Source organism: Chiloscyllium plagiosum, chromosome 24 (assembly GCF_004010195.1).
Source record: "Chiloscyllium plagiosum isolate BGI_BamShark_2017 chromosome 24, ASM401019v2, whole genome shotgun sequence".
Lineage (NCBI taxonomy): Eukaryota > Metazoa > Chordata > Chondrichthyes > Orectolobiformes > Hemiscylliidae > Chiloscyllium > Chiloscyllium plagiosum.
This window is the reverse complement of record NC_057733.1, coordinates 50,426,112-50,444,707: the sequence shown is the minus strand read 5'-3', so window position 1 is coordinate 50,444,707 and position 18,596 is coordinate 50,426,112. Positions and strand designations below refer to the sequence as shown.

The following is an 18,596-nucleotide window of genomic DNA, read 5'->3' as shown; positions in this document are numbered from 1 at the left end:
TTCTCTATACAGAGTATAGATTGCTGTTTGCAGCAAAATCCAAACTAATGTGTTTTGGCAACAAAACCTTCACACTCTTTATCTCAGAACTGCTCAGCTCAAAGCAAAAGCATGTGGAGAATTTTCATCACTACCTGAAACTTTTATTATGTAGGTGCCAAAATTCATCAAAACCTCTGTGAAAGCTACATCTATTTTTAACAAGGAGAAATTATGAATTTTCACTGTACTTGATAGCACACTAGTGAAATCGTCAGAACATTCAATTCCAATGAAAGTGATTTTGTTGGTATTCTCAAAATAAAATTCTCCTAAGCTACCTGTAATAATGATTTCTTAGTGTTTCCTAAGCTATTAAATAGTTACATAACCAGTATAACTATCACTTGGTTCTTGGTTCTGCAGTTGAAGTTTATGTAACCTTTAATGAATTTGTAAATATGGTTAAGAAATAATTGCAAAAATTTCAATATTCCTCATGCACGGTTATCCTTAACACCACAATATATGAAGGAGAGAAGAGGAACCACTATCAGCTGCTTCCAAGATGTGAAACAATACCCAAGATAAATTAAAGGTCAATGAAAAGGTTTGGCTATTATTACAAATTGGAATTACCAATCATTCATAGATGTGAAGGAAAATAATAGCAATAAAATCTTATATTTATATAGCACTTTTAATGTAAGAAAAAATAGGAAGGCAATTCACGGGAATGTATTAAGGCAAAAATTGACACCAAGACAAGGCATGAAAAAATTAGAACAGATAATTGAAAGTTTGGTCAAAGAGCTGTGTTTTAAGGAGACGATGTACAGAGATGGAGCGTTTATGGGTAAGTCGAGAGTGGTGGGCCAAGCAGTTAAGTACACAAAAATAAATACTGAAATTGCACAAATGTTAGTAAAGACATAAACTGCAAGTGAGGTTACACAACTGAAAATGGCAAAGTTCTGGAATTATATTACATATGGCATGGTGAGAGTAAGAATCTACCATAAATAGGAACTTCCATTAGCTAAATCAGCCTCTGTGAATCCTCAACAGTCTGTATTCAAAGTCAAAGCTAGCACCTAGGAGGAGGGAATAGCATTTAATAAATGGTGGATTACAGAAACAGAAATAACTCACTACATTTGAAAAGGAATACACAACATAATTGAGAAATTAATTGTACATACTCATACAAAAGCAAAGTACTGTGGATACTGGACATCCTCAACCAATACAGAACACAGTAAAGTTCAGATAATGGGGTATGCTGGAATTGTCAATCTTTTCCTTTTTATATAGAGTTACATAGAATGAGGGTGAGGGAATTAAAAGATCACCCACAAATGGAGTTAAAAGTAGGCAGGATAGACAAAGAGACTGGAGTTAAAGGATTGAAGAATATGGGAGGAGTGGAGGAAGATGAGGTTCAGGCCAGCTACAGGAAAATTTAAAGACCAGGATTTAAAAGGTAGCGTATTTGAAGAGGGACAGCAGTGAGTGGTGAGGATGAGTGTGCCTTAGATTTCCTACAGTATGGAAACAGGCCCTTCAGCCCAACAAGTCCACACCAACCCACTCCAGACCCATTTCCCTCTGACTAAGACTCCTAACACTACGGGCAATTTAGCATGACCAGCACATTTTTGGACTGTGGGAGGAACCCGGAACACCTGGAGGAAACCCATGCAGACATGGGGAGAATGTGCAAACTCCACACAGACAGTCACCCAAGGCTGGAATCAAACCCGAGACCCTGGTGCTGTGAGCCAGCAGTGCTAACCACTGAGCTACCGTGCCACAACAGAAATTCAGAACATAGCATGGACAGCTGATTTTAGGATAAATTGGCATTTATACATGATTGGAGTGCAATTATGTTGTTGCTTACAGACTCCTCTTAAAAGTCCAATGCTTTGACCAAGCCTTAGGATTAAGCTAACATCTCCTTACATAATAATTTTATTTTATAATGTTTCTATAAAGTGCTTGGGGTGATTAACTATGTTAAAGGTGCTACATAAACACAGGTTATTGTTGCCAAGACCCTGAAGAAAAGTGGATACAAATACATGGAACCAAATACACTAATGTGTAAATGATTCTTTCGCCCAGTACATAACATGAAATAAAATAAAAACATCTTCCACTGAGGGAACATATTTTCAGATAAAAGATTTGCAGATTGCAGAAAATATGGAAAGAAATTGATTGAGATTAAAGGAGCCCCAACAGCTCAAGTGCACAGGAAAGATCCAAGATCAAATGCTTCAATTTTTCAAATAGTAAAGGGAAGGAATGGCGTGGAGATTTCGTAAGGGATCACTGAATAAATCTAAAGCCAGGTAAAATCAAATAGAAATACTTATTGCATCTAAAACTATAAAGCAATCCATATTCTTGATGGAGTCTATTTCTATTCTTGTTACCATATTAATTTTGTTCCACTTAAGACTTTGGCTAGCCTGCAGATGTTTCCACAAACCTGTTGGCTTTATGTTTATCCAAGTAGTTTTTGCGATCAAAGACAGTTAAGCCTTAGCAGAACAGTTGGCTGCACAAGGTAAAAACAATGACTGCAGATGCCGGAAACCCGATTCTGGATTAGTGGTGCTGGAAGAGCACAGCAGTTCAGGCAGCATCCAAGGAGCTTCGAAATCGACGTCTCAGGCAAAAGCCCTTCTCGAATTCAATAGATAATAAATATAGCAAATGCTGGAATCATATCATAGGCCAATCAGCAATTGCAGAAATGAATGAACCTTAACTTCACATTCATTTACAAATACTTCACATTCATTTTCATCATTTTAGGTTCTTGTTTCAGATTCCGAACATTTGTAGTGCTTTTCTCATTTTTATTTTATGTCGATATGTACAGAAAAAGTTAGTAAAAGTGGCTCATAACAGAAAACTGATTAGTTCTAAAAGAAGACTCACTATTTTTCAGATTACAGAAAGAGCATGATGCAGATCTATTTTCATACAATTTCAGAGACCACAAGATTATATAGTTGAACGTGCAGATACATTTTATGACTCCAAACAGGAACTTGGCTTTAATTGTCAGAGAGTAGTTCAAATTGGGCACTCTCAAAACATGAAAATAGTGTCATAAGTGGAAGTGGAGACAAAATCTTTCCAGTCATTCAATGGTCATCTTTTGCGCCATAAATTATTTTGTAAGAACGTAAGAAATAGAAGCAGGAACAGGGCATTTAGTCCCTCAAACCTGCCCCACTATTCCGCGATGATTATGGCTGATCTGCCCCATGCCTCAACTCTTCTTTTATGCCAGCTGAGCACAGCATCAATGTCCTGATATTTCAAAAATCTACCTACCTCCTCTTTAAATACTTTCAATGATCTTGCCTCCAGAATTATCTCAGGCAGAGAATATCAGAAATTTACTGTCGAGAAGAAATTCTTCGCAACTGTGTTAAATTACTGTCCTCTTATTCTGTAACTATGTCCCACAATTCAAGATTCCCTGATGACTGAAACAACTTCCTCAACCCTGTTAAGTCCCCTCAAAAACTTGTATGTTTCAATATAATCACCTCTCATTCTTCAAACCTTGAATGAAAGAGACCCCAACTTATTCAGCCATTCTTGATAAATCAACTCCTTCATCCCAGGAATTATCCTAGTGGATCTCTTTTGAACAACCTCCAATGCCAGTGTATCCTTTTTTTAAATATAGGGAACAAATTGCAATGATTCTTTGAAAGATCATAAGTTAGAATGAGCGAGATGAAAAAAAAGTACCCATCTTTGATAGCACTATATCCCTTTTAACATTTCTACTCCTTCCAATTTCTGTCCAATGCCTGCTATTCCCTTTCACAGTTATCAGAAGAGTCAGGAATGTATGTTCTCCAGAGCATGGGTCAATGATGCACAAAAATCAGCTGTCTGAAAACAAGGAACAATAGCTTTTGGTGATCTTTTTTCTGATTTTCATTCCTGCTGCAGCCCAGTCTTAAAATCATCATTTGGAAAAAATACTCTACCACTCAAAACCAAGGATGATATTTCAAGCAAATAAGCAAAAAGGCAGTTTTTAAAAATATCACTCACTGTGGTACATGATTTTGTTTGGTTAAAGTTTGAATTTGTATGACTAAAAAGTCTTGTAACTGCCAGCTGAAACAGTACAAAATGAAATGAAACATTAGCTTAATTCTCATTGGCCATGAATTCGCAGGAACAAACTACCTTCACCTTAGCCACGAAAATTGCAGTCTTGCTTATGGTAACTTTACAGATCGCTAGACTGGCCATTGTTACAATTATACATGTAAAGACTGTTCTTCTGCTGTTTGAAATCTAGCCAATTGTTGTAGGAGGCGACAAGGAACTTGACATTGCATCTGGCCCACACTTCTCACCTGAGAACATGCTAAGTGCTAGCAAATGTTTTATTTGCAAGCAATGAAATTCCTGAGGAAGGCAACATCTGTTCAAAAACATTTTAAGGAAAGAAACTTTGCATCTTTTAAAATGTATCTTCCTGACATGATGAATACCACAAAGATGATATCAACGATCAATTTCATAAATACACTATTTGTGTATCAACAATTTTTTTTCATTCATAGGATAAACTTGGCACTAACAAAGGTCACATTCATTGTTCATTCCCAGTTACCCTTCATACGGTCACATCTTTTTGAATTCTACAGTCCATGCAGCATAGCTTCATCTACTGTGCTGCAAGGAAGAAACTCCTAAGATTTTGACCCTACATCAGTGAAGCATATCCCAAGTCAAGATAGTGCGTAAATGGATGCAAGTTTTCTCGCTAAGCTGGAAGGTTTGTTTTTAGACATTTCGTCACCATACTACGGAACATAATCAGTGAACCTCTAGTAAAGCACAGGTGGTATGGCCCGCTTTTTATGTGTGTGTTTAGGTTTTCTTGGGTTGGTGATGTCATTTCTGGTGGTGATGTCATTTCCTGTTTTTTTTCCTCGGGGGTGGTAAATGGGATTCAAGCCCATGTGTTTGTTGATAGAGTTCTGGTTGGAATGCCATGCTTCTAGTAATTCTTGTGAGTGTCTCTGTTTGGCTTGTCCTAGGATGGATGCGTTGTCCCAGTCGAAGTGGTGTCCTTCCTCATCTGTATGTAAAGATACTAGTGACAGTGGCTCATGTCTTTTGTGTGGGTAGTTGATATTCATGTATCCTGGTAGCTAGTTTTCTGCCTGTTTGTCCAATGTAGTGCTTGTTACAGTTCTTGCAAGGTATTTTGTAAATGACATTAGTTTTGCTTGTTGTCTGTATCAACTCTATTAACAAACACATTGACTAAGATCCTATTTATTACCCCCTGAGAAAAAGAACAGGAAACGACATCACCACAGGAAATGACATCACCAACCCAAGGAAACCTAAACACATAAATACAAAGCGGGCCATACCACCAGTGCTTCACCAGAGGCGCACTGATGATGTTACCTAGTATGGTGACAAAATGTCTGAAAACAAACCTTCCGGGTCAACGAGCAAACTTACATCCAGAACCTTGACCCGAGCTACAAATCTTCTCAAAACTCACTAACAGTGTGTAAATCTGGAGGGAACCTGCAGGTGAAGGTGTCTAGTGCTCTGGTCCTTTGCGAGGTTAGGGTTAATAGGTTTGCTGCCATATATCTTGTAGGAGAAAGTGAGGACTGCAGATGCTGGAGATCAGAGTCAAAGAGTGTGGTGCTGGAAAAGCACAGTCAGTCAAGCAGCATCTGAGGAGCAATAGAGTCGACGTTTCGGGCATAAGCCCATCATCAGGAATGAGTCTCCTGCTGAACCTAATTCCTGATGAAAGGCTTATGCCCGAAATGTTGATTCGGCTGCTTCCAATCTTCCCATTGCCTCCAAACCAAAGGTTTAGCTATGGGCACCTGCATGGGCCACAGCGATGCCTGCCTGTTTGTCGGATACGTGGAACAGTCCATCTTCCACAGTTACACCAACACCAAACCCCCCATCGGTTCCTCCGCTACATCGATGACTGTATCGACACCGCCTCATACTCCCACAAGGAGGTTGGACAGTTCATCAACTTTACCAACACCTTCCACCCCCAACTTCAAATTCATCTGGACCATCTTGAACACCTCCCTCCCCTTCCTGGACATCTACATCACTGTCTCTGGCAACCGACTAACCAGAGACATCTACTACAAGTCCACCAATTCCCACAGCTACTAAAACTACACCTCCTCCTGCCATCCTTTATTCCCAATTCCTCCACCTCCACTGCATCTGTTCCCAGGATGACCAATTCTACCTCACAAATTCCCAGCTGCTCTCCTTCTTCCACGATCGCAACTTTCCTTCCCACGTGGTTGACGATGCCCTCCAGCTCATCTCCTCCATTTCACACACCTCCACCCTGGAACCCCGCCCATCCCAATGCAACAAGGATAGAACACGCCTGGTTCTCACCTTCCACCCCATCAACCTCTGCATACATCGCATCATCCTCCGCCATTTTCACCACCTCCAAATGGACACCACCACCAAAGATATATTTCCCTCACCACCCCTATCATTGTTCCAGAAAGACCATTCACAGGAAGTGCAAAATCTGCGCCCACACCAGTCCCCTCAGCTCCGTCCAAGGTCCCAAGGGATCCTTTCACATCCGTCAAAAATTTACCTGTATCTCTCATTTTACCAATGTCAGCCACTGCACCCATTGCACCCGGTGTAGTCTCCTCTACATAAGGGAGACAGGACGCCTTCTTGCAGATCATTTCAGAGAACATCTCTTAGACACCTGCACCCACCAACCCCACCACCCCGAGGCTGAACACTTCAAGTCCCCCTCCCACTCTGTCAAGGACATGCAGGTCTTGGGCCTCCTCCATCACCAAACCATTACCACCCGACGTCTGAAGGAAGAACGCCTCATATTCTACCATGGGACCCCGTAACCACACTAGATAAATGTGGATTTCAACAGCTTCCTCATTTCCCCTCCCCCTACATTATCACAGTAACAAGCCTCCAACTTGGTACCTCTCTCCAGACCTGTCGATCACCCCCCTCGACCTATCACCTTCTCCCTCACCTTCATCCATCTATCTCTTTCTCAGCTACTTTCCCTCCAACCCCACCCCTCTCCCATTTATCTCTCAGCCCTGGTCCACAAGCCTCTTTCCTGATTATGCCCGAAACATTGATTCTCATGCTCCTCAGATGCTGCCTGGCCTGCTGTGCTTTTAAAGGAACACACTCTCGACACTGATTTCAGGTAAAGGTCTAAAGGCTTTGGGAAATCACAAGCCAATTTGATCACCACAGAAAATTTAATCTCTGACCGGCTCTTCCAGCCGGACTGATCAATGTAACACCCTGGATGCTGATGATGGGACTGAATGCCAAGGGAAGGTGTTAGCTTTCTCTTGTTGGAGATGGTCACTGTTTGGTATTTCTGTGGCACAGGCATTACCTGCCACAATGTTGGGTGTTGTCCAGGTTTTTCTACATGCGGTCATGGACTGTTTCACTACCTGAATGAATGATTTATTGTCACAGCAATAAAAACAGTAACATACAGCAAAAAGCTTTTCCACTGTCACCATGATGTAGCACCATTTTGAATCATTTCAGAAGAAGAAAACAATAGAAGAGTCTATCAGTCCTGAACAAACTACAACAAATGCTGGAATCCGTACTGAAAACAAAAATGTTGAAAATCACAGCAGGTCAGACAGCATCCATGTAGAGCGAGCAAGCTAATTTTTCAAGTCTAGACAACTCCTCATCCATTGATGCTGCCTGACCTACTATGATTTACAGCATTTTTTTGTTTCCATCAGTCCTGAGCCAGCTCATCTTCAATGACGTTGGCGCCATCAGCTCTCCTTCACTGCCTTACCGCTATCTCCATCGGACCCAACCAAAGTCGAAGTCACTACTCTTCAGGCACTATTATTCGATGCTAGGCTGATTCTCCTCTGCTGCCGCCTGCGCTGTACCTATCAATGTCAAAGTCACATCTCTTGCCACTGGACCCACCACATCAATGTCACCATGATGCCCTTTTGCCTCCACTTCACTGCCGCCAGTGGTGGACACAACAAACGATGAAGTCGCCGATGGTCAGGCGCCATCTTTTGCCGCTGGGCCTACTTTGCAGGCTTTTTCTCTGCTGATGTAGCAGCCAATGGTTCTAATGCCAGATCCTCTGCTCACTTGCGTCCTGGCTGGGTCCACTTGCTGCTGCCACAAGATCCATTCTGGGCTCACTTGAGTCCGCACTGGTATCCCTTGTCGATGCTGTCTGAGATCAGACAGATGTAATTAAAGGAAATGAGAAAAAAAGGAAATGAGAAAAAAAGGAAGGGAAAAAAGAAAAGCTCAGGAGCACTCCTCTGCCACCATCTTGATGACGTATCTAAGGAGTTGTGAATGGAACCAAGCACCACACAATTATCAGTGAACATTCCCAGTTCGAGTAAGAACAATAAAGACCTTTAAAGAAGCATCTAAAGAAAAATTGGACAAAGGACACTGATCTAGCAGCTCATGCCATTAATGTTGCTATGTAAATACAGTTTGTCCAAAATTATCTTTGTAGAGTAGAGGCTAGAATTTCTATGATTGGTGCAAAGGTACCTAAAAATGTGTCTTCTGCCTGATGTCATACGCATGGCAATTCGTGATTGAATTCCTGGGTTTAGCACTTTATTATATGAAATCATAGTTGTTTGCTTGTGGGAGCTTGTAAACAACTACGCTGGCAGTTTTATTCAGTAGTGGTCCAGGATACCTTCCTGTTTCCCAGTTGGGGTCCAGGTCAACCTCCTGAGAATTCTACACACAATAGTTCATAAACAGACTTATAAGTTCAAATTTTTAAAATGGCTATATTTGCAAAATTTTGAACAATGTTTCCGCATTAGACATTGGGTTAGCCCAGACATGAAGTGTTCGTCTATTCCATTGTATTCAGAATAATTAACTTATTAACTGTCTTAGCCATTTGCTTGGACAATTCTCATTGGTCTTTGGTCAAAAAGGAAGACCTATTTATACCTCCAGGGAAGTCAATGTCAATGAATTTCTGTATACCCTCAGAAATATTAGCAGTCTTTTTGAGATAAGTAGTCAGTAGTAGCCAGCAGTATTGCACACAAATGAACAGCTGAACGGAGGAAAAGAATCTTAACCAGAAGTTTAGACAAAAAGTGGTAGAACATGTCAACATGATGTTGTGGAGTTTGTATATGATTTGGGTTTGAGGAATCCTACCGTTTGCCCAACAAACATGTGAGGATATGATGACCAATGCTGAAAATGTGTTGCTGGAAAAGCACAGCAGGTCAGGCAGCATCCAAGGAGCAGGAGAATCCACGTTTCGGGCATGAGCCCTACTTCAGGAATCCTGCACTTTTCCAGCAACACATTTTCAGCTCTGATCTCCAGCACCTGCAGTCCTCACTTTCTCCTATGATGACCAATGGCAATGCTGTGTCCAGGAGCCAAAAGACTTGTGAACAGATATTAAACAAACATTAAGCCATGAAGGATATCCAAAAACATAAATTATTCTACAAAGTATTACGTTTCAGCCTGATATACTGGCCAATTCAAAGCCCTTGATGAATCTTCGAGTTATTTCAATGCTCAGCATGCAGTTATACTGGAACGTAAATGGTGTTATGTGTTAAAAAGAAAGGGCTTCATAGCAACAAGATCTAGCTGTAAAAACATGTTTATTTACTCTCACACACTATAGATGTGCCAGGGCTGCACATATGGTTGGTGAGATAGTGGTGGGTATGAGCAGTCTGATTGATGCCAGCTGATCTCCTTGGTATGCTCCCTTTGATCCTCTTTAGCTTCCAGCAATAAAATCTGTTGCAAGGTGCATCAAAGCAAGCCCATATTTAATGAAAATTTGCCACTGGAAAATACAATCATGTACCTTCGCAGCTCACTCAGTCAAGCAAGGATGTTACTCGCCTTTATTGCCCATGGTCAGTGGGGAACTTAATGCTGAGAGGAATTCTGTCGAAGATAACATGCACACCTCCTTATTAATATTCTATTCATATAATATATTAACAAAACTAACTACCCCAGGTGAAAAAGTAAATTGCCACAATGCATAAAAGAAGGAGAACCCAGTGATTTAACAATGAAACGATTTTTTTGTTTTTGTTAACAGTACCATCCTGCATGGTTTTTTTGCAACCACAGTAAAGCTGTCTATCTTAAACATATAAAACCTGCCTTGAGTTCCCAGATGTTTCAATCAAAAAATCTCTGGTCTCATGTAAAGGATTATTTTAGCTTTTGCCAAAGCTGAATATAACTGCGTAACTAAAATGCCATTCCCCTTTCTCAGCTTTTCTAAGACCATTAAATACAATTCCTGCATATTTCTGTTCTCTGTTCCTACTTCACATCTGCCCCCTGGAGGGAAGGTCAACCAGCATGCAAGAAAGGGCACACAGAATGCCTCGTGATAGAATATGGAAACTGTGACTGTTATTGCTTAAATGGGTTTCAGATGCTGATAGGCCATATATAATAAAGAACAGCTGTATGTTTTTCAAGCAGGCTTATTTTTGCTTTCACCCACTCACTGACAACTAAAGCCATTACAGTGTTCCCTGACGTGCCTCTGGGTGAAATGAGTTTGCATCAAAATAATTCAAGAAGCAGCACAAAACAAGTTTTGAACAAGGAGTTGGAAAAGCATGGTACTGCTGAGCAGCAAGGTTAAAGAGGAAGTCTATTCATCTGAAATGCAATATAATCACATGCATTATCAAGGGAGATCTCTGTACATTTGAATTGTATCTCTCAAACTTGCTTTATTCCTGGGTTTTATGTTTGAAAACAGCCAGTTAAGAAAGGGTTATCTGCAGTCTACACTAGAGCACATCACAACAACAACTGCTGGGAAATAGGCAAATTATACTGTCAAAGAACTTCTTACATTCTTAAAATGTATTCATGGGATATGGACATTGCTAGCTAGACTAGCAGTCATTATCCATCCCTAGTTGCCCTTGAGAAGGTGGCTGTGTGCTGCCTTCTTGAACAGCTGCAGTCCATGTGCTGTAGGTAGATCCACAAAGCCTTTAGGGAAAGAGTAACAGGATTTTGACTCTGTGACATTGACATTAAGTATTGCCAAGTCAGGATGGTGAGTAATTTTGAGGGGACCCTGCAATTGGTGTTCCCGTATATCTGCTTCCCTCACCCTTCGAGATGGTAGTGGTCATGGGATTGATGACAGTAAAAAGTAAGGGTTCTTCACAAACTGTCTGCTTAGACAAATCTGATTAGTAGTGTTGAAACAGAAATAATCGGCAAAGTTCATTCTTGTTACTTTGTAAATATTTCCAGGTATCCATTCATCTTAATATAGAATGCTTGGCAAGTTCAGATACATTACAGAGAGTTAAACCTGTCTTCAAATATGTTTTTCCCACTGCAAGCAGTTCAGGTCTTTCCTTTTACATCTCACTTATCAATTGAAAACAGCTTTCAGCTAGAACAGAGCTTCCCAAAATATAGGTAACAATCCCAGTGTTGTTGCAAGCCCTAAAGCAGCAACAGCAGCCATGGAGTTGCAACTGATCCCAGTCAGCCCTAGGCCTCACTAAAAATCTTGCTTTTCCTACTGGAGGGCATGGCCTAATTGCTCATAAAGCCTCGATTATTGATTCTGTGTGAAAAGAGCATGTTCATTCTGCTCTATGAAACAAATTGGGGCAAGGTAGGTGGTTGCGAAGCAAAACTCTGGGTATGTGGCAAAGTGAGGTGAGGGGTTATGGAGGAAGATAGCAGGTGGTGTGTGAGCAGAGGTGAAAGGAGATGACAGGGAATGTGGAGAAAGATGGCAAGAGGTGTCTGAAAAGAGGTGGAAGGAGATGGTGGGGAGATTGGATATGTGTGACGTAAGGGGAGGATTTGGGGGAATGAAGAGTGAGGAGGCAATAGTGATAGGGCGATAGTGAGGGAGAGATAGTGAGGAGGAATGCTGGACTGAAGCCACTTCTCACCCTGCTCAACAACTCATATCCTACCATCCCAAATTTTCACATAGGACTCCCAAAGTCTGAGCCATTAAGGTGGAATCATATGGAAAAGGGTTTGGGAAGCACTGAACTAAGATCTGATGTCAATACACACTGTTTGTTTCATAGCTGCCGCAAGGTGTCCTGGAAAATATCTCAAGCATGAACTGAAATGTTGTTACTAATATGCTTTATCTTAAAGCAAAGATACAAACTGATATATGACAACATTATGATATTCCCAGTATTGTCATTGCAGGTTGCCAGTAACTTTATCGATTATGCCTTTTTTTCTGTATCTTGCAACAAAACATGAAAAATGCTGAAGAGTGCCAGGCTCTCATACTGATATTAATTATTCAGTCAGAGTAAGTAGCATCCACCCCAAAGCAGCTTAGAGTGAGCAAGGTCTTCATTAATTATTTTCCCTCCAGTGAACAAGTACTCTTGAACTATGTGAGTTTCTACATCAATAGTCTGGCTACATCTGTGTAATGAGTGTGTTGCTGGAAAAGCACAGCAGGTCAGACAGCATCAAAGGAGCAGGGGAATTGACATTTCGGGCATAACCCTTCATTCCCGATGAAGGGCTTATGCCTGAAATGTGATTCTCCTGGTCTTTGGATGCTACCTGACCTGCTGTGCTTTTCCAACACCACACTGTTGACTCTGCTACCCAGCATCTGCAGTCCTCACTTTCTCCTTCATCTGTGTCATGCCTTATTTTACAAGTTAGCAATCTTCCAAATCACACAACTAGGAAAGAATTTCTGAAAACATAACGTTTATTTATTTTTCTCTTGTAAATTAATTCAGGTCACTTGCATTGCTTACTTATCAGTACAAGTGAAGTAATTAGAATTTTTGCAGTCATTCAAAAGAATATCTAAAGTCAGAAGGAAAAACAAAACAAATATTTTATTAAGCTCCTTTTTTCCCTTTTTGTACTTGCTTTGTCATTGGCACTAAATTGAGAATGACTTACAAATAAACTGACAGCACATTGTCTTCTGATAGGACTGTCAATCACAAAACCGAAACTGATCAGTTCAATAGTTTCTATTCCTCCTTTGTTCAAAAGCAATTTATTTTCATTAACCTAAAAGTGCATGATAGGTTAAAAAATGATACAGCAAATCTGCTCTAATCCCAAAATTACAGATAAGAAGCATACCACTCCTTTAAGATTTCATTCAAACCCCGTAGCCATACAAACTCTATAATCTCATCTCTGTGTGTTTATCTTTGGCTCAGCAAGTACACTTTCTCAGCACAAAGTATATTACAGGTACACAATCCTGTATCCGAAATCCTTGGGGCAAGTTGTTTTTCGGATTTCGGAACTTTTAGGATTTCGCAGTAAATGACATTTTCACGTCAAAATGTTTTTTAAAATTACCTAACAGCAGACACACGTGTGAATAGTCCAAGCATTAAGATATCTGCCAGTGTTGGCCATGTCACATTTGAGTGACGTGGTTCAATGGGTGTGGAGTTGGGTCATCTATTAGTATGCCAAACTGATGCTCCATATTCCACAGGAAAATATTTCAGATTTCAGATAAAGGATTGTGTAGGGTATAGGTTTGCTCGCTGAGCTGTAGGTTTGATATCCAGGCATTTCATTATCTGGCTAGGTAACATCATCAGTGGCGACCTCCAAGTGAAGCGAAGCTGTTGTCTCCTGCTTTCTATTTATATGTTTGTTCTGGATGGGGTTCCTGGGGTTTGTGGTGATGTCATTTCCTGTTCGTTTCCAAACCAGAAAACTAAAGCTCCGTACATTTGCAACATGACTTGCCAATTTTCATATTCTATGCCCTGACTGATGAGGGCAAGATGCCATACACTTTCTTGACCACCTCATTCATTTGTGTTGTAATTTTCAGAGAACTGTGGACTGTATGCCTAGTTTCCTCTGTATGTTAACGTGTCTAAGGGTTCTGCCATTTTATATAGTTCCCTCCTGCATTAGACCTTCCAAATGCATCATCTCTCATTTTTTTCTGATTAAATTCCATCATCAATTGGTTTGCTCGCATTTCCAGGAGAAAGTGAGGTCTGCAGATGCTGGAGATCAGAGCTGGAAATGTGTTGCTGGAAAAGCGCAGCAGGTCAGGCAGCATCCAGGGAACAGGAGAATCGACGTTTCGGGCATAAGCCCTTCTTCATTCCTTGCTCGCATTTCCAGCCTATCTATATCCTGCTTTGGCAATCCTCTTCACTATCTGCAGCTCCCCTAACCTTTGTGTAATCCACAAACTTAGTCATCAGACCACATACATTCTCCTCCACATTTATATATATTACAAACAAAAGCACTGATATCTGCAGAACACCACTGGTCACAGATCTCCAGTCAGAAATACACGCTTCCACCTCTATTCTCTGTCTTCCATGACCAAGGCAGTTCTGTATCCATCTCTCTATAGCTCAAACCTTCCAGTCCTGGCAATATATTTGTAAATCTTTTCCATATTCTCTCAAGTTTAACAACATATTTCCTTTAGACATGCAACCAGAATTGTATGCACTATTCTAAAAGTGGTCTCACCAATGTCTTGTACGGCTGCAACAGGACATCCCAAATCCTTTACTCAATTTTCTAACCAATAAAGACAAGCGTGCCAAATGCCTTCTTCACCACCCTGTGTACCAATGACTCCACTTCCAAGGAACTATGAATCTGTACCCCTAGGTCTCCTTGTTCAGCAAAACTCCCCAGGTTCTACCATTAACTGTATAAGTCCTGCCCTAGTTTGCCTTACCAAAATGCAACACTTTACATTTACATAAAATTAACTCCATCTGCCACTCTTTGGCCCATCTGATCAAGGTCCTGTTGTACCCTGAAACAATCTTCTTCACCTATTTTGGTGTCAAGTGCAAACTTACTAATATTATTCCCCAGATTCACATCCAAATCATTTATACAACTGACAATGCTATAGACCCAGCATCAATCCTTGTGACATACCACTTGTCACAGGCTTCCAGTCTGAAAAGCAACCCTTCACCACCACCCTCCGTCTCCTCCTTTCAAGCCAATTTTGTATTCAATTGGCTAGTTTCCCCTGGATCCCATGTGATGTAACTTTACTCACCAGAATACCATGTTGAACCTTGTTGAACACCTTCCTGAAATCCACACAAACAACATCTACTGCTCTGCTTCATCAATATTCTTTATTACCTCTTCAAAAAATTCAGTGAGACACGATTTCCCATGCACAAAGCCATGCGGACCATCTCTAATCAATTCTTGTCTTTCCAAATACCATGTAAATCCTGTTCCTCAGAATCCCCTCCAACAACTTACCCACCACTGAGCTCTATAGTTCCCTGGATTTCCTTAGGCTAACACTAATCCAGTATCAGGAATGTTACAACAAGTCAGTGGTTGTGACATGAATGGTTAACCAAAACATACAACTAACCAACCAGAATGCAGAAGACACCTTGTGGTATGTAAATAGAAAGTCAGAGCTTAAATCCAGATGTCCTGCCATTTCTAATACAAATACATAATACAGCAGATTCATCATGCATGGTACATCTTCTACAAACTCTCAAAACCTGCAAGTTGTTCTTGAAAATATACTTTCCTCATGGATTGAGCTGTATGTGTGTGTTTGTTTTTAGGGTCCTGTGGCTGTATAGCATAAGTTGAATGAACCAAAGATATGGACTACAAACAGACTATTTCCTTACTATATAAGACCAAACCATAATATTGTTTTATAAGCTTCATATAACCAAAGAATGTATCATGTCCAAATGCCAATTAGGAAGGTCTAGAAAGGATATTAATATGATGATACTTGGATCAATTTATTCCTTTCCCCTGTGAAGACAATGCTGATGACCAATATCAGATAGTTTCTGATTATGCCTCCAATCAGGTGGTGGCTGGGTGGTGAGAAGATGCAAACACAGCCTCCAACTATACATCGGGAAGATCGCAGGAAATGGTATTTATTGAACAGGATTTCTAACACTGGCTTGGGGAGAATAGTTTTGTTCAGGAACCAGAAAGAGCAAGTTTCCCAAGTGTTGAGAGAGATTGGAGTGTTGGATGAGAGCTTCAGAAGAGATCAAAAAGAGAGATAATTGCTGAAGGACATAAGAACATAAGAACTAGGAGCAGGAGTTGGCCATCTGGCCCTCTGAACCTGCTCCACCATTCAATAAGATCATGGCTGATCTTTTCATGGCCTCAGCTCCACTTACCCACCCTGTCCCCATAACCCTTAATTCTTTTCTTGTTCAAAAATGTATCCATATTAGCTATAAAAACATTTACTGAAGTAGCGTCAACCACATCACTGGGTAGGGAATTCCATGGATTTACAACCCTCTTGGTGAAGAATTTCCTTCTCAATTCAGTCCGAAATCTGGTCCCTCTAATTTTGAGGCTATGCCCTCTTGTCCTAGTTTCACCTGGCAGTGTGTACATCCTCTCTATTCCTTTCATAATTTTGTATGTTTCTGTAAGATTCCCCCACATTCCTCTAAATTCCAATGAATATAATTCCAGTCTATTCAGTCCCTCCTCATAAGGCAACCCCCTCAACTCTGGAATCAGCTTAGTGAACCTCCTCTGTACCTCCTCTAGTGCGAGTACATCCTTTCTCAGCAAGGAGACCAAAACTGTACACAGTACTCCAGGTGTGGCCTCACCAGCACCCTATACAGCTGCAACATAACCTTTCTGCTTTTAAACTTAATTCCTTTAGCAATAAAGGACAAAATTCCATTTGCCATCCTAATTACTTGTTGTATGTGCAGACCAACCCTCTGTGATTCATGCACAAGGAGACCCAGTCCCTCTGCATAGCAGCATGCTGCAACATTTTACCGTTCAAGTAATAATCCTTTTTACTGTTACTCCTACCAAACTGGATGATTTCACATTTATTAAAATTGTATTCCATCTGCCAGCCCTTTGCCCATTCATTTAAAGTAATTATGTTCCTCTGCAAAGCTTCACAGTCCTCTGCACACTTCTCTCTGCCACTCACCTTAGTGTAATCTGCAAACTTTGACACACATTGGGGTTGGTTGGAGGTGCAGGGTGTGGACAGTGAGTGAAAGGTTCAGTTTAATAACTTAGTTAGGAATTAGATTTTTAATAATCTCCCAAACTTCTTGTGTAACCATTAAGCTTAGGAATTGGAACCCTCAGAATTTTCTGACTTTAGGGGGTCTTTTTCAGAGTGTTGCAGCTGCAGGGAGGTTGCCCATTGGAATTTTCAATTAAGTCTGGACGTTGAATTATGAAGTAAAATATCTGGACCGCGCATTTCTTCTTCAGCACTAAAACTATCTATTTCCATCTCTGTAATATTGTTCAATTCCATACTTGCCTCAGCTATGTGATATCACATCTGCAGTGTCCGTCTAATTTTCTCACTGGCTGCAGTGACCTCTATGCAGAAAATCAGAGCAGTTCAGATGGAACATTGCATATCAGTACTGTTAAGGAGGTTTACGCTGCTATTTTACATGGAATTACAATGCTTTCCATGGACTTTAGTGTGCTGTCATCCCCAAACTTGAAGCATGCATAACTCTCAAATTCCTTAACCTTACTTCAGTCCTCATTATTTAGTGGAAAGAGGATGGATGAACACTCATTGTTCAACAGTGTAATCAAATACATCTGCAACTACAGCATTCATTGGGAGTTGAAGCTCCTTGTGATCTCTATAATTCCTCCTGTCTGATCAGTGCCACCCTCTTTTATACTGTGCACTATTTTGAAAACCTTGCTGTTTAAGTTTAGGTCATTCATTGCATAGTGATATTAGAGTTACAGATAAAGAACCTTTGATTCTGTTTGTCACTTTCAACACTAATACTTACCTGTCTAATAGTTGCCTCCCAGCTGCATCTAAAAACCATGCACCAAAGATTTCCCACTGTAAACAAACTACCATCACCTTTTCAAGGGTAATTAGGGATACGCAATAAATGCTGGCACAAACAGCAATGCCCATGTTCCACAAGGGAATTGAAAAAATATCTATTGGCAAACACCTTTCTGGTAAAAAGGTTATTGGCCTGACATACTAACTTTATATGTTAGTCCACAGTCAATTGCCATTTTCTGTTATGGACAAGCAAGGGCCTTTCAGAAATGACCCTGAAATATCACTCATGAAAAAAAGTCTTGAATTCATAAATACTATGTTACATTCTTCACAGATGTTGCCCACTACTCCAACTATAATGAATTATTTTGAGAGCAGCTATAGTTATTGTATAGATATCTGGCTATTACTTACAACAAAATCTTACAAGCAAAAACAATGAGTCAAATGACATTACTGGCACCTGAAGGAATGTTGGCCAAAATTATTCCTCAATTATTACCACAAGTTCTTTAACATCCACCAGGACTAGGATTTGGCATCAGTTCTATACAGTAATATAAAGCTTCCTGACATGTGGACCATGATACCCAGTGCAGTTATGAGATGGGATTCAGGGATTGCAGGCTCCAATGCAGAATTGGCTGCCATAGAGTTGGGTCGGATTTCTGACAACTACGAAGTCCAT

At 40.5% G+C, this 18,596-nt stretch overlaps 1 protein-coding gene across 1 annotated transcript in view; it reads right to left on the bottom strand.

The window, feature by feature from the left end:
- The window catches only part of cep112 (centrosomal protein 112), a 547,625-nt gene that overhangs the window by 273,696 nt on the left and 255,333 nt on the right, over positions 1-18,596 (bottom strand). Inside the window, exon 19 of the mRNA XM_043715232.1 lies at positions 8,119-8,281. Coding sequence (XP_043571167.1) covers positions 8,119-8,281 — 163 coding nt within the window. The remainder of the gene's footprint in view (positions 1-8,118; positions 8,282-18,596) is intronic.